Consider the following 13,379-nt stretch of genomic DNA (forward strand, 5'->3'; position numbering starts at 1 on the left):
GAGTGTTGAGACTCATACCCAGGACATGAACTGCCCTGTTCACACCTCCTGACAGTCTGTGAGGCTGTTACAAGTGTCATCACTCATGAGGAAAGAGGCTCAGAGAAGGAAAATTGCTATCTTAACTTTGCCTGCTCAGCTCTGGAACGTAGGCATTCTGACTCCAGAGTCTCAGTTTTGACCTTTTCACCAAGGCAGCGATTGGATTTTAGGTCCTGTCCCACGCCCCTGCGTCAGGGCAGTTGTTTCCTAATACGTCCGATAGGAAGGTGGTCAGGACAACATGCCGTAGTTATCTGTATCCCCACGATAGAATGTTATTTCTAGTTTTATTAGTAGTCAAAGAATGGCAGGTGGATGGTGAGCCGCTGACGCCGCTGAAGATGTTGGGATTGGATTGGGGATCCTGGTGGTTTATTGGGGGCATCTCTGTTACTGGAGTTTTCATTCATTCACTTGTTCATACATCCGTCTGGCACTGGATGCGTGTCAACTATGTGTCAGCACCATGTCAGTTGCTGGAAATCCAGAGACCTGCAGGCTGTGGCTTTTCTCCTCCAGCAGCTGGTGGTGATGGCTGTCTCTCGAATCAGCTGAGAACAAATGTCGATGACATGCTTTTTTCCTTCCTACAGCCCTAATAAGAGCTATAAGGGACACAGAAGTAGAAAGTAGCATTCTTATTCTGTGTGTTTTTGAGAAAACAAAGGGAAGTTCATTAGCAATCAGAATGGGGATTGAGCTTCTGGGGATAAAATGGCAGTTGAGGTGAGGCTTTTTGTTTTTTGTTGTTGTTGTTTTTTTAGGGCTGTACCCTCGGCACATGGAGGTTCCCAGGCTAGGGGTCAAATAGGAGCCCTAATATGAATGTACAATTTACTTAACCATTTCTCTTTGGATGTTTCATTATTATAAAATCACATACAATCACACTATTAAAGTTAGATTCCTAGGATAGAACTATTAAGGAAAATAAACATGTTGAGATTCTTGTCAAGTTGCTTTCCAGAAAGGCTGTCATGATTTTCCATTTTTACCAACAGTGTGCAAAAGTACAGCTCATTGTATTTAAAATACTTTTTTGGCCATCGTTGCTGATTGGCAAGTGTAATTACACCTGCAACCTTTATTCCTTTTCTCTTCTCTTCTCTTTTCTTTTCTTTGTCTTTTTAGGGCCGAACCCATGGCACATGAAAGTTCCCAGGCTAGGGGTCTAATTGGAGCTGTAGCTGCCGGCCTACGCCACAGTCACAGCAAAGCAGGGTCTGAGCTGCGTCTGTCACCTACACCACAGCTCATGGCAACTCCAGATCTTTAACCCGCTGAGCGAGGCCAGGGATCGAACCCACATCCTCATGGATGCTAGTCAGGTTTGTTACCGCTGAGCCGCGATGGCAGCTCCCCTTCATTCTTGTTCATAGCTCTGCCGATGAGGTGTAGACATCTCTGAAGAGACATCACCGTACCTACTGCATTATGTAAAGGGCGTAGTTCTGTGTTGCTCTTCTAGATGGAAGCCAATAAAGGATGGCTGTTATACTGTTATTTTCCCAAAGGGTTCTGGGCAGATCTAGACTATTCAGACCCACCAGCACATTGTCCGAAGTCTCCCATTGCCTGATCTTAGCTTCTCGGTCCTTGGTCCCCATTCCTCCATCTTTTCCTACCACCTGCTCATTCTCCAAGTAGCTGAGCTGGCTGCTCCCTTCTTCATAGTGCCTTCCTTAAATCACCACAGCTGGAAGAAGGTGACTCCAAGATGGTTAAAGAATGTCTGCTCATGAAATAATAAGGTCGTTTTAGGAGAGGCGCTAACATGACTCAGTAAGTGAACTTGCACACACCCCTTCATCTCTAGGGATAGTTTTCTCATCTTTAAGCTGGAAACCATGGTAAGCACATCAAAGATTTCCTTGAGGGATCAGCTAATTTCATGCCTGTCATGTATGACATGGTTTATGAATTTATGACCTGGCAGAAATTTCGTGTTAGACAAAAGAGAATTGCTAAAGGACTTTAAACATTCTGTTTAATCAAGACAGAACCAAATGGGCCAATCTAATAGAAACTTACTTCTTTCAACATATGCTATAAAGCATCTGAAGTTCAAGATGACTGGTTCGGTAACAGCAGTGCTTTTAAGAAGCAAGAATTCAGATAGCGCTCTGGCGTTGGTTGCAAAGGAGTTAAAATTTATGCAACAAAATATGACTCCAGTGAGATGCACTAGGCAAAACCAAATTACTCTTGTTTCCGGAGTGAGAACCTCATTGTCCTTTTCTAGTTTAACTACTTTAGCTAAGTAGTTCGATATCTGCAGGGGCTCAATGTCTTCTGTGAAAAACACCTGAGGTAGTGCTTTCTTTTACAGAGGCTTTTTGGAGGATCAAACAAAATTGCATACGTGGAAGTTCCCAGAGCAGGTCCTGGCACGGAGATGCTTCATAAATCTTGAGCATAACTGTAACTTCTCCAAGCACAGGCTGATGCAAAAGTGGTGCATAGCCTCTGGCAATGATTGGCCTCTTTTATATTTGGGGATGAAGGCATTAGACTATTACAACTACTGGTGGTTGTGGTGGTGATGATGGCGGTGGTGGGATTTGTGCCTCTTGTTTTGTTAATGAAGTTATTGAAACACATTGGTCTTTTACTGTAGAAACACTAAGAGTGACATCTTATATTTGTATAAATCAGAGTTTGCCAGTTATCGGCCCATGGGGATTCAGCCTGCAAATGTATTTTATCATGTCAACACAGCTTTATTGTAATGCTGTGGTCATGGCCGCTGCTGCTAATTGCTTTTTTGCTGCTGTGTCTGTCACTGTCATTGATCTATGAACCAACATTTAAACATTTAAAGGTAGTCTATTAAAAATCCAAATTTCTGACTTCCCTTGAACATTGGAAAGATCTAGCCTTACACAGCCAACACTCCCCCGCTGTGGTAATGAACTATGGCTAAGTAGCAGCTGTCTGCTGTGGACAGTATGGGAAACTTCCACTCCCCCACCTCAGCCTTCCCCACACAGATGACGGTGTCCGTGGTCCATGCCTGTTCATCGTCGTGCTTCCCCTCTGGATTTCATGATGGCAGTGAACCATCTCCGTGTGATGAGCCATTGCTCCTACAGGAAATAGAGGGTTATGTTCCTAGGAGCCTCTGGTCACAACATGTCCATCAACTTATCAATGCGTGACCCTGTTTTAGGTGTTTCTATTTAAAGAAATATAGGCAGATAGATAGATGGATAGAAAAATCTACTATGCATGCGCGCGCGCGTGTGTGTGTGTGTGTGTGTGTGTGTGTGTTCATTTGGTCATTAACATTGAACTCAAGGCTGACAGTCGTATAATTCACACCTGCAGGGAGCCTACTTAACACACCATTTTCTGTATAAGGCACAGCTCAGCCTTCTTGCTTTTAGGAACAGCCAGCACTTCAGTTCTGATTAGTTCATCAAAGGTGATTTTAAAGAGTAAAATCACCAACAAAAAAATTGTGGCGGTAGATAGGCTGCAAAAAGACCCTTGTGTAGTGTAAGAGCTGAAAAGAGCAGGTAGGGTGCTGTCTCTTTCGCCCTCAGGTGGGAAGCTACACACTCAAACGTTTTGCCTCTGAGCACGTCTTTGAATGACCTTGAAGGAGCTCCAAATAGTGTTTGTGAGATTACAGATCAACTATGGCAAGTAGCAAAATTTACAAATCCCACGTCTGTAAAAACTGAGAATAGACACATGTGAAGCAGATATTTTCTCTCCTGCATGGCTCATCTCTTAATCCTCTTTGTAGCACAATTTACAGAACAAAAGTTTTTAATTTTGAGGAGGTTGAATTCATTACATTTTTTATGGATTATGCTTTTGATGTCAAGTTTAAGACCTCTCTAGCTCTCAAAGCTTTCCTCTGTTTTTTTTTTTCCCCTTAAAAGTTTTATATTTTGCATGTAAATCTCTGATTCACTTAGAAATAAATAGTCTTTATATGAGGAGTGAGATTTAAGGTGAGTTTTTGTTTTTGGCCTAATAGATGTTGAGTTGCTTCAGGACTATTGATTGGAAAGGGTTTTTTTTTTTTTTTTTTTTTTTTTTTTTTTTTTTTTGCTTTTTAGGGCCACAATTGTGGCATATGGAAGTTCCCAGGCTAGAGGTCAAATTGGAGCTGCAGCCACTGCCCTACGCCACAGCCACAGCAATGCCAGGTCAAGCCACATCTGTGACGTACACCACAGCTCCCAGTGACACTGGATCCTTAACCCACTGAGTGAGGCTGGAATAGAACCCACGTCCTCAGGGATACTATTCAGGTTAGTTACCACCAAGCCACAGCAGAAACTCCTGGAAAGGCTTTATAGAATTTCCTTTGAAGCTTTATAAAAGATCCCTTGGGGATGTTTTTGCCCTGTGGCTTCTGTGTGGGGGTAGAGTGCCAGGCTGCCCATATGGTCTGCACTGAAGCCAGGCTCAGTGGACTGCTCATCACTATTCACTGGTATTGAAAATCTGGCTCTCTACTGGAGACCCTGTCTTGCCAGGTGGAAAAAGATGCTTCTTACAGCTTGGCAGTGGTGACATCTAGGCTTCAATTTGGCCTTTGCCGATGTGGGTGGAGGTGATGCCACAGTTGTTTTTTTTTTTTTTTTCACCTGTATGGCTTGACCGGGGTAAAACTACTATTGCTTAAAATTTTTCTGTCTTGCTAGGCTGCTTCTTTCCTGGCCCTTTGTCTAGAGAAAGCAGACATTTTTGTTGGGGCCTTTCCCCCTCCATCTGTTAGCATTTCTGGCTTCTTGGCTTCGCTCTGTTGTAAATGAGGCCAAAAGAAAAGGCAGAAAATCACTATCATGTCTCTCCTTGGACCCTGAGGTCCCTAGACTGTTTGCTTTCTTCTTTACCTTTAAGAATCTTCTTTTGTTTGTTTTCGGATTTTCTAGTTGTACTTAGGAAGAAGAGTAGGGAAATGTATGCCTACTCCATCTTTCCTGGAAGCAGAAGTCATGATAGGTCCCTCCCGTCCCCCTTTTTAAACCCTCCTTTTACAGATATAAAAACAAGTTCAGAGAAAGTTATGTGATATACTCAAAGTCACTCAGCTCTCAAATGATGTCACCCAAGCTACATGGTACAGTACCAGTGCTCTTTGCTCTGCCTCTCCTTGGATCACCACGTGCACATAAACACATCAACAGAAACCATCTCGGAGAATATGCGCAGCACACGGAGTCGAGAGCTCAGTAGCTCCCAGCTGTGAGTTCAGGGAGCCACGCGAGACTGATGTGCTCGTGGTCTGTTTTACTTCGATTTCACTTTGTTTTATTCACATTTTTATTACACAGTAGGTTTGAAATCACTGGAAGGAGAGAACGATGATGCGGCCAGAAAGGTTCCCAAGTGCTTGCAGATGAAAGGGTTTTTAATTGCAGGGCACGGGACTCCAAAACGTGCTTCTGCACCTGGGGCAAAGGGGACAGATGAGGGACAGATGTTGACTGACAGCCTGAGAACCTGTCCGCATGATGTGCGGAAATGACAGAATTTGGAAATGGCAGTGACACAGCAAAAATAGGGGCACAGAAATATGCTGGGCAAAGTATTTGGTGATACCCTCAGGATTAGCAGTTCAACTGCTGTGTTTTCTTTTCTTTTCTTTTCTTTTCTTTTCTTTTCTTTTCTTTTCTTTTCTTTCTTTTCTTTCTTTCTTTCTTTCTTTCTTTCTTTCTTTCTTTCTTTCTTTCTTTCCTTCCTTTCCTTTCCGTTTCCTTTTCCTTTTCCTTTTCCTTTTCCTTTCTTTTCCTTTCCTTTCCTTTCCTTTCCTTTCCTTTCCTTTCCTTTCTTTTCTTTCCTTTCCTTTCCTTTTCTTTTCTTTTGCTTTTTTAGGGCTACACTCACAGCATACAGAAGTTCCCAGGCTAGGGGTCTAATTGGAGCTACAGCTGCCAGCCTATACCACAGCCACAGCAACGTGGGATCCGAGCCACGTCTGTGACCTATACCACAGCTCACGGCAATGCCGGATCCTTAACCCACTGAGCGAGGCCAGGGATGGAACCCACCTCCTCATGGATACTTGTTACTGCTGAGCCGTAACGGGAACTTCCTCAGCTGCTGTGTTTCTAAAGGAAGTGTTACAACATGGTAGCAATCAAATTATGTCTGAGTTGTCCACTGTGCATGAAAGCTCTTATTTTTCTGTCAAATAGACTTTGTGGACGCCAGCAAGCACAAACCCCTTAATGTACTTGTAGCTCATGACCTAGCTTTTCCTTCCTCCTGTTTCCATCACCAGCAACCTTTGCTGGGCCTCGTATGATCTCAAGGGAACTCCACTTCGGTCTCCCACTTGGCCCATCCCAGCCCTCTCCCACTGTGCTGATGGAATGACTCTCTCTTTGATGCTGGGTCATCATGCATGCGGCCCAGACCTTCCCTGGTTCCCTTTGACCTGTAGGATCAAGCCTGGGTCTTTTTAGCAGCAGGCAGCATAAGCAGTCTGACATTCAGCAGCCTGTCCTCTGTTCTCTTCTTAGGTATTATCAGATCCGAGTGACCTTAAAGGTGTCCTCAAGGATTCCCCACCGGCTGAGCGCCTCCATCGTTGGGCAGACAGGTGAGCAGGAGGATGGCACTGGGTACTTGTTTCCCCTTGGCAAACCTTCGTTTCTCACTGTAAGCCAGGGCTTTAGAGTGCCGCACGTCCAGAGGTCCTTGGCAGGTCCTTCTGGGATGGTGAAGGCATGGACTTTGGAAATGGAGACCTGCGGATGCTTGGCCATGTGTGCGTGTTACTGCAAGGAGGACCTGGCTGAAGGAAACACACACACACACACACACACACACACACTCCCAGGAGCAGCTGGCATCTGAGGAGAAACTTGGCTGTCAGGGTTCCTTCAATTGAGTCATGGAGGAAGGGGATGGGAAATGGCTCCGGCTCGTAGGTAAGAAGAAGCGTGTTGTCAGGGAGAAGCTGACCAGCAGCAGGTGTATGGGGCTGAGGAAGCAGGCAGTTGTGGTAGCTCTTTCTGTGTACAACAGGGAGTCCAAGGCAGCACTCCTGGCTCGGGAAGAAGTCTTGCCAAGGACAATCCATGGTCCAGTCTTAGGGAGGCAGGTGTAGGCATAGGTATCCAGGGCCCCAGCAGGGTCAGTATGATAGGGTTGCGTCAGAAAGACAGAACTTGTGATATAAGAAATGAGGCTGGGCGTCAAGGTGATATTCTTATTCTCACAGAAATATGGACATGAGTAAATCTGGGGGAGTCTGGGGTGAGCCAGACCGTAAGGAACAGGAGAGACACGTAGGGATGGAGGAGGCAAAGGAGAACAGTGTAAACAAAGAAGAAGCTGCTTAGCAGTCGCCATGCGAGGCAGCCGAGAGCATTACAGAGATCAGATCCAGTCGCATCGAGAGGTCTGCTCATAGCGACACTTGGGGAAATTCGTTTGGAGTTGCTCCGGCGATTCGCCCCCACCTGTTTTTGCAGTGATGTGATGGCGAGTAAAACGGCATGCGGTGGACACCCCCCACCAGCCCCCGCCGGGGAAGATAGATGTGCTGGACTGTTGAGCTCTACCTGGGAGCAGGTGTGGGAGATGCTGGGCAGAGCAGGCCACTGCAGCCACGCAAGGGGCAATCGAGCGAGGCCAGTGGCTTGTGGACAACAGGTTGACCTGAGCCTGTGATCTAGAAAGAGAACCGTACTGGAGGCCCAGCGGCTCCTCCCCCGACTCTGGACAGAGCTGAGTGTTAAGGAGCAGTCAAGGCTCCGCGTTTCCAAGGGGGTCCTTCTCTTCCATTCTTCACTCTACCCCCTCTCTCCAGGGAATAACTCGGGCACCTGAGGCTGGTGTTGCCCACTCCCCATGTCCTGTGCGTACTCAGGACACCTGCGGCGCCCCCACTGTGTTACCACCTGTGTCGTGCCCCCTCCCCGCCCCAACTTCTGCCAGAAGAAGATTCATGGAGTTGAGTGAGAAAGGAGGAGATTTGAACCCTGACGTTGCACGAGCTCAGGCTGACACCTTGAGCTTCATTTCCTCGCCTGAAACACGAGGATGAACGTCTGTCTTCTGCAGGGTTTTGCCTTAGAGAAGCTAAATGGAAAGGTTGTTTTCCACTGTATAGGGATAATTCAGGTGAATGTTCCAGGACGGGAACGGGCACAAAGGACGTGTCCAAGCCGTGTGATGTGTGAGTGGCCACCTGATCAGGGGTTCGAGACTGGGTCCTGTTCTCAGGAACAAGACTGGACCTGGCAATCACGTGGGACCAGTGTCCCGCTGACCTGAGGGAAGCCATCCCCAGGTCCCCGACAAAGGCCTCTGCTTCTTCTCGTGACCCTGTTGCTCACGAGCTCAGCTCCTGTCTCCGGCTGAGCCGTCCTGGAGCTGACAGGCCCAGCCGTGAGGACCAGACAGGACACCCAAGAGCTGGCAGAGCCCGGTGAGTGGCTTGGGGAGAGGAGGACTTGGGCTGGAGCCTCATAGAGACAAAGAAAAAAATGAAGTGCCACTTGGGGTGGGGGAAGGCCGTTTTCTTCATTGGTCTCGTTTGAGACGGGGGGGTAATTGTGGTCCACTCGGTAGCCCACTTGACATGAGTGTGCTCTTTGGAACCGAATATTTACGCAGAGGTCAGTAGCCACGACAGGTGGGGTGGCTCGGTGGGCGAGGAACAGATGGCGTTTGTAATTCCTTCCTCAAGGCGGATTTTCCAATTGTGGGGTTTGCAGTGAGAGAGTGCCTTATTACAGAGCACTCCAGAATTTAGCGGTTGAAAACAACAGTTTATCCTTGATGTTTTGAGTTGCTGGGCTCAGCTGGGTCATTCATGGGCCGCTTTCAGCTGGGGTCTCCGTGGGGGACGGTCACCATGGTTATGACATGTCTTCATGCACATCTGAGCCCTCAGCTGGGGCAGCTGGATGGCTCATGGGAAAGGGCCAGCTCTCTCCGGTTGGGTGCTCCACCTTCTTCTGCAGTAGCTGGGTTCACCCAGAGAGTCATCAAGGATTTGGGTCTCTCGAGGGCTAGGCTGGGGAAGGGCAGGGGGTCACTTCCTCTATGCTCCATTGGTCAAGGCCAGTTGCAAGACCAGCCCAGCTTCAAGGCAAAAGTGGGTTATACTCTAACCCTGCATGGAACTCCCTTTGTAAATACAGCAGAGGAAGGGTGGTTCAGCGTTTGAATCACACAGTGTCATCCAGACATGCCTCCATTACCTGCCTGTAGTTCTGCGTAAAAAAGAAAACAATACATATGTTTAATCAATCAAGTATGACATACTGAGAAATCACCAGAAGGAGTCAAAACCATAGAAGCTAATGATGTCTTTGACAGTTATTACTTGGGTGGTCTTGTTGGGACAAATGGTTTAATTTGGCTTTTTTTGGTTGCATTTCTACAGCAGAAAGAGGAACAACTATGTCTAGAGAGGCAAAATTCAGAAGTGGGGCAGGCCGTGCCTTCTGCGGTTTCCAGGTTCAACTCCTGCTTCTGACACTTCTCAGCCATGTGGATTTAGAAAAGTTATTTAACCTATTTGTTTTTAAATTTTTTTTTCTTTTGTCTTTTTAGGGCCACACCTGCGGCATATGGAGGTTCCCAGGCTAAAGGTCAAATCAGATCTACAGCTGCTGGCCACACCAGATCCGAGACGCATCTGCAATCTTCACCAGGGCTCACAGCAATGCCAGATCCTTAACCCACTGAGCGAGGCCAGGGATTGAACCTGCATCCTCGTGAATGCAAGTCAGATTCCTTTCTGCTGAGCCACAATGGGAACTATTGAAATAAAGTTGACCTACATTGTTGTGTTAGATTTCAGGTGTGCAGCAAAGTGAATCAGTTATAGCTGTACGCCTCTCCTTCTTTTGTGCAGACTCTTTTCCCAGGCAGGTTATTACACACTCTTGAGTAGATTTTCCTGTGCAGGAGGTCCTCGTTCCTTACTTATTTTGTGTATAGTGCTGTCTGTTTGTTCATCTCAACCTCTTCATTTATCCCTCCTGGCAATGAGTCCCCTTTGGGGAAATGTTTAACCCTAAGTTAACGGATGTGTTTCTTGGGGTTCTTCACCTCTGCCCTGGGGCTAGTGGGCAGGACCTGCTTCGTAGGTTTGTGTGAAGAGTTGAAGGAATTATGCAAAGACATGACTAGAATGGTCCTGGCACAGGAAGTGCTGCTATTGTGCTTTCAGTCGTTGTTTACTTGGTAGCATCTGCTCGGCACTGGTGGTCCCCGTGGAACACGTCCCTGGGGAGGAGCGCTGCCTGCCTGCTCTGGAGGCGCCCTCCGTCTTCGGAGGGAGACAGAAATGTTACACAAATAAAAACAGTGGTGGTGGAAGCTGAGATGAGGTCGCAAGTGAAACCTGGAAGGGGGAGCAGAAGTTGACCCTGTGGGCACAGGAAGGGAAGGATGTTCCGGGTAGAGGGACCAGGTCCCCGTATCCTTGGGACCCGAGCTGAGCCAGGGCGGGTTTGGGAGGATGAGAGATCAGGGGGGCGGGTGATAGGACGTTGGCTGCCAGGTTCAGGGATGACGCTCTGGGGTAGCCGAGCAGAGGGGTTTCGTTTCGAAGGCATAGCCAGAAGAAAGGAGAACACTTGGAAGACACGCGCCCGGTGCTGTTCAAACACAAGATGTTGCCTCATAAGTTAAGGGGCAGAATTATACATTCTTGGGCTCTTTTTTCGTTTATCCATTCTCTGGAAGCCATGATGTATGGAAATGCATTTCAGGTACGTAGGCGGTTTAGCTTCTGCCTCTCTAGATGGGAAATACTTTCTCTTTGGATTACCCAGGGTCGGTGTGTATGAGTAGATTCTGTGAATAAGGAAAAAATAGTTCCCCATAACCTCTACACCGTGGTGTTTTCTTCTTTCAGTACTTTTTGGGGTAATTTAAAAAATGTTATTGGCGTATAGGTGACTTGCAATATTGTGTTAGTTTCCGTGTACAGCAAAGTGAATCAGCCATACGTGTACAGATATGTGCATTCTTATGCAGATTGTACCCCCATGGAGGCTCTCACAGAGTACTGAATAGATTTCTCCCAGCTATGTAGTAGGTCCTTGCTACCGAGCGATTTTGTATACAGCAGTGTGTATATGCCAACCCATACTTTTTCAGAAGGTGACTTGGGAAAGGTCTCTATAGAAAATGGATGGTTCCTTCTTGTCTGTCAGCGACGTATCTCGTAGAATAGCCTGTGACAGGCTCTGACCTTGTACCAGGGAGGAGCAGTCCTCCCGCAGGCATTTCTGGAAGGATCCCCAGGTCGCAGAAGGGATGCCTGTGTGAGCAGGTGACACCCCGCCTGTGACAGCGGATCTCATCGGGTCACGGTGCAGGGCGGGGAGGGAGCTACTTCTCTGTGGACGTGGGATGGTGGGAGTTTCCGCTGAGCGGCCAGCATGTCTCTAAAGGCTGCTACGTCTAAGTCATCACCCCAAATCAAAAAGTGTAAATTGTAGTTGACTCTCTCATGATCCACCAAGGCCAGGCAGTCCCTGGGCACTTCCAGAACTTTTCAGATTCCTCCCAGAAGCCAAAGCCCTAACACTGAAAAGCTCCAGAGAGGACGGATGGCTCGTTAAAATACGAGTGTTAAGGGTTTCCAGGAAGAGAAACCAGAAGCAAGAAAATTTTTTAAAAATGTGATGCTGCTTGTTTCAAAGGCTTACGTTTTGTGGGTCTCACCGATTTGTCTCCTCTTCGGAGCCTTTTTATAGGTCTTTGGCGTGTGTCTGTGAAGGAGGGTTCCATATGCATAGCGTTGGATATTTCCTTCCAGCCAAGTGATGCTGTCTTATAGATTTTGCAGTCCTTCCTACCTGGAGATGTTATAAAATATTATTTTCCCTTAAAGAGATGATTGGTTAAGTCAGGTGTGGGGGAGGGGCACGGCACACGCTTATCAAGGCTGCGCCAAGTGATTCGGGAAAAACAGGCACCTGCTCGTCACTGCTCATCAAAGCAGGAGAGAGGATGGCACAGCCAATTGTGGAGACGTGTAAAAATTGCCATGATTAGTTTTAGTAATGTTTTGAGAGGTAATTTCCATTTCTATTAAGTGGAAGCACTTAAGAATTTCACCGGGTAGGGGGTGGGGAGAGGCCTTTGTTCTTCAAATGAATGAGACTAATTTCTTTTCAGAGCCCATTAAAGCACCTAAATATCAAACACTTGCCTGTTTTCACGGAGAATGTGAAGCAGGCAAAACACTCGCGCTCCCAGGCCCTGGGTGGTCACTTGGGGCGGGAGGACAGCGCCACTCCGGACAGGAGGCTGTCTGGATCAGCGAGACTTAGAGGCTACTGTCCCCTCTACTCCTCGGGCGTCACCTCGGAAGCACCAGAGCCAGGGTCCCTCACTTTTGCCTCCCAGTGCAGGCCTGGAACCTGCTCTGCCAGCTGGTCCGGTGACCCAGGTCCCTGTGGATCTGCGCCGGGATTCCTTTGTCCTCGAGATCAAACCTTAAAGGCTGCCTGACCTCCAAGGCCCTCCTCCCGGAAGCTTTCTTCAGTCTCTTGTGCTGCTTTTGCTGTTCCCTCTACTTCGAATGCCTATCCCTCCCTCCCGCCCCCTTTCAGCCTTCCAGTCCACCAGGCTGGGGGAAAGGAGTCGTGCCCATTCTCTAAGGACATAAAGACCCCCTGCCCTGTCAGAATTACCGGTTCCTACCTGGGCAGCCTCACTACCTGTGCACATGCAGCAGCGCCCCTCCCCCACTGTCCCTCCCCCACTGGGTGCCTCTCCTGCTCCCAGGGGCTCTGCTTTGGAGGACCTCCCCCGGGCTCCTGGGGGCCCTCAGTCCAAGATTGGAGCTTGTCTGGGAGTGTGATTCCCACCCCCTCCCCACCCCCACCCCTGCCACCAACCAGGGATGATTAGTGAAGGGACACGGACCCGCGCTCTCGTCCCCCGTTGGGATAGGGTGAGAAGTGTCCTCGCAGGCTCAGGCCAGCTCTCCCCCCCTCTCAGGGACCTTGGTAGACATGCACCTGTGCCTGTCTGTCCTCCTCCCTTCGCCTGCCCTATGTCCCCACGTCCCACATGGTCTGCCTGGGCGCACGCATGCTAGATCACCTGCTCGTGGACCCTCATCTCTGGGTCGGCTCTTTATCTGCTGTACCCAGAAACCACTGGAAGCGGAAGCAGTTGGTATGATATGGAAGGTGGGGAGTGAAGTTAGCTGGACCTGCGTTCTCCTGGGTCCCTGGTGACCCTGGGCCAGTAGCCTCTGTGGAAGTGACCCTCCCGGGCTGTTTGGGGATCCATTAGAGCACCGTGTGTGGGTGGTTGATGGACATCCTACAGGTGCACCCACATTTGGGTGTAACCTCTGAGGTCCTTCTCCTCCCCCGTTTGTCAGG

At 48.3% G+C, this 13,379-nt stretch overlaps 1 protein-coding gene across 6 annotated transcripts in view; it reads left to right on the forward strand.

Annotated features, from left to right (window-relative positions):
* The window catches only part of FAM135B (family with sequence similarity 135 member B), a 289,315-nt gene that overhangs the window by 145,828 nt on the left and 130,108 nt on the right, over window positions 1-13,379 (forward strand). For 3 of the 6 annotated variants that reach the window (XM_021088864.1, XM_021088866.1, XM_021088865.1), the window contains exon 3: window positions 6,528-6,607. The exons of the other annotated variants lie outside the window; for them this stretch is intronic. In XM_021088864.1, the coding sequence (XP_020944523.1) occupies window positions 6,528-6,607 (80 nt within the window). The remainder of the gene's footprint in view (window positions 1-6,527; window positions 6,608-13,379) is intronic. 6 annotated transcript variants of the gene reach the window in all.

This window comes from Sus scrofa, chromosome 4 (genome assembly GCF_000003025.6).
Source record: "Sus scrofa isolate TJ Tabasco breed Duroc chromosome 4, Sscrofa11.1, whole genome shotgun sequence".
Taxonomy (NCBI): domain Eukaryota; kingdom Metazoa; phylum Chordata; class Mammalia; order Artiodactyla; family Suidae; genus Sus; species Sus scrofa.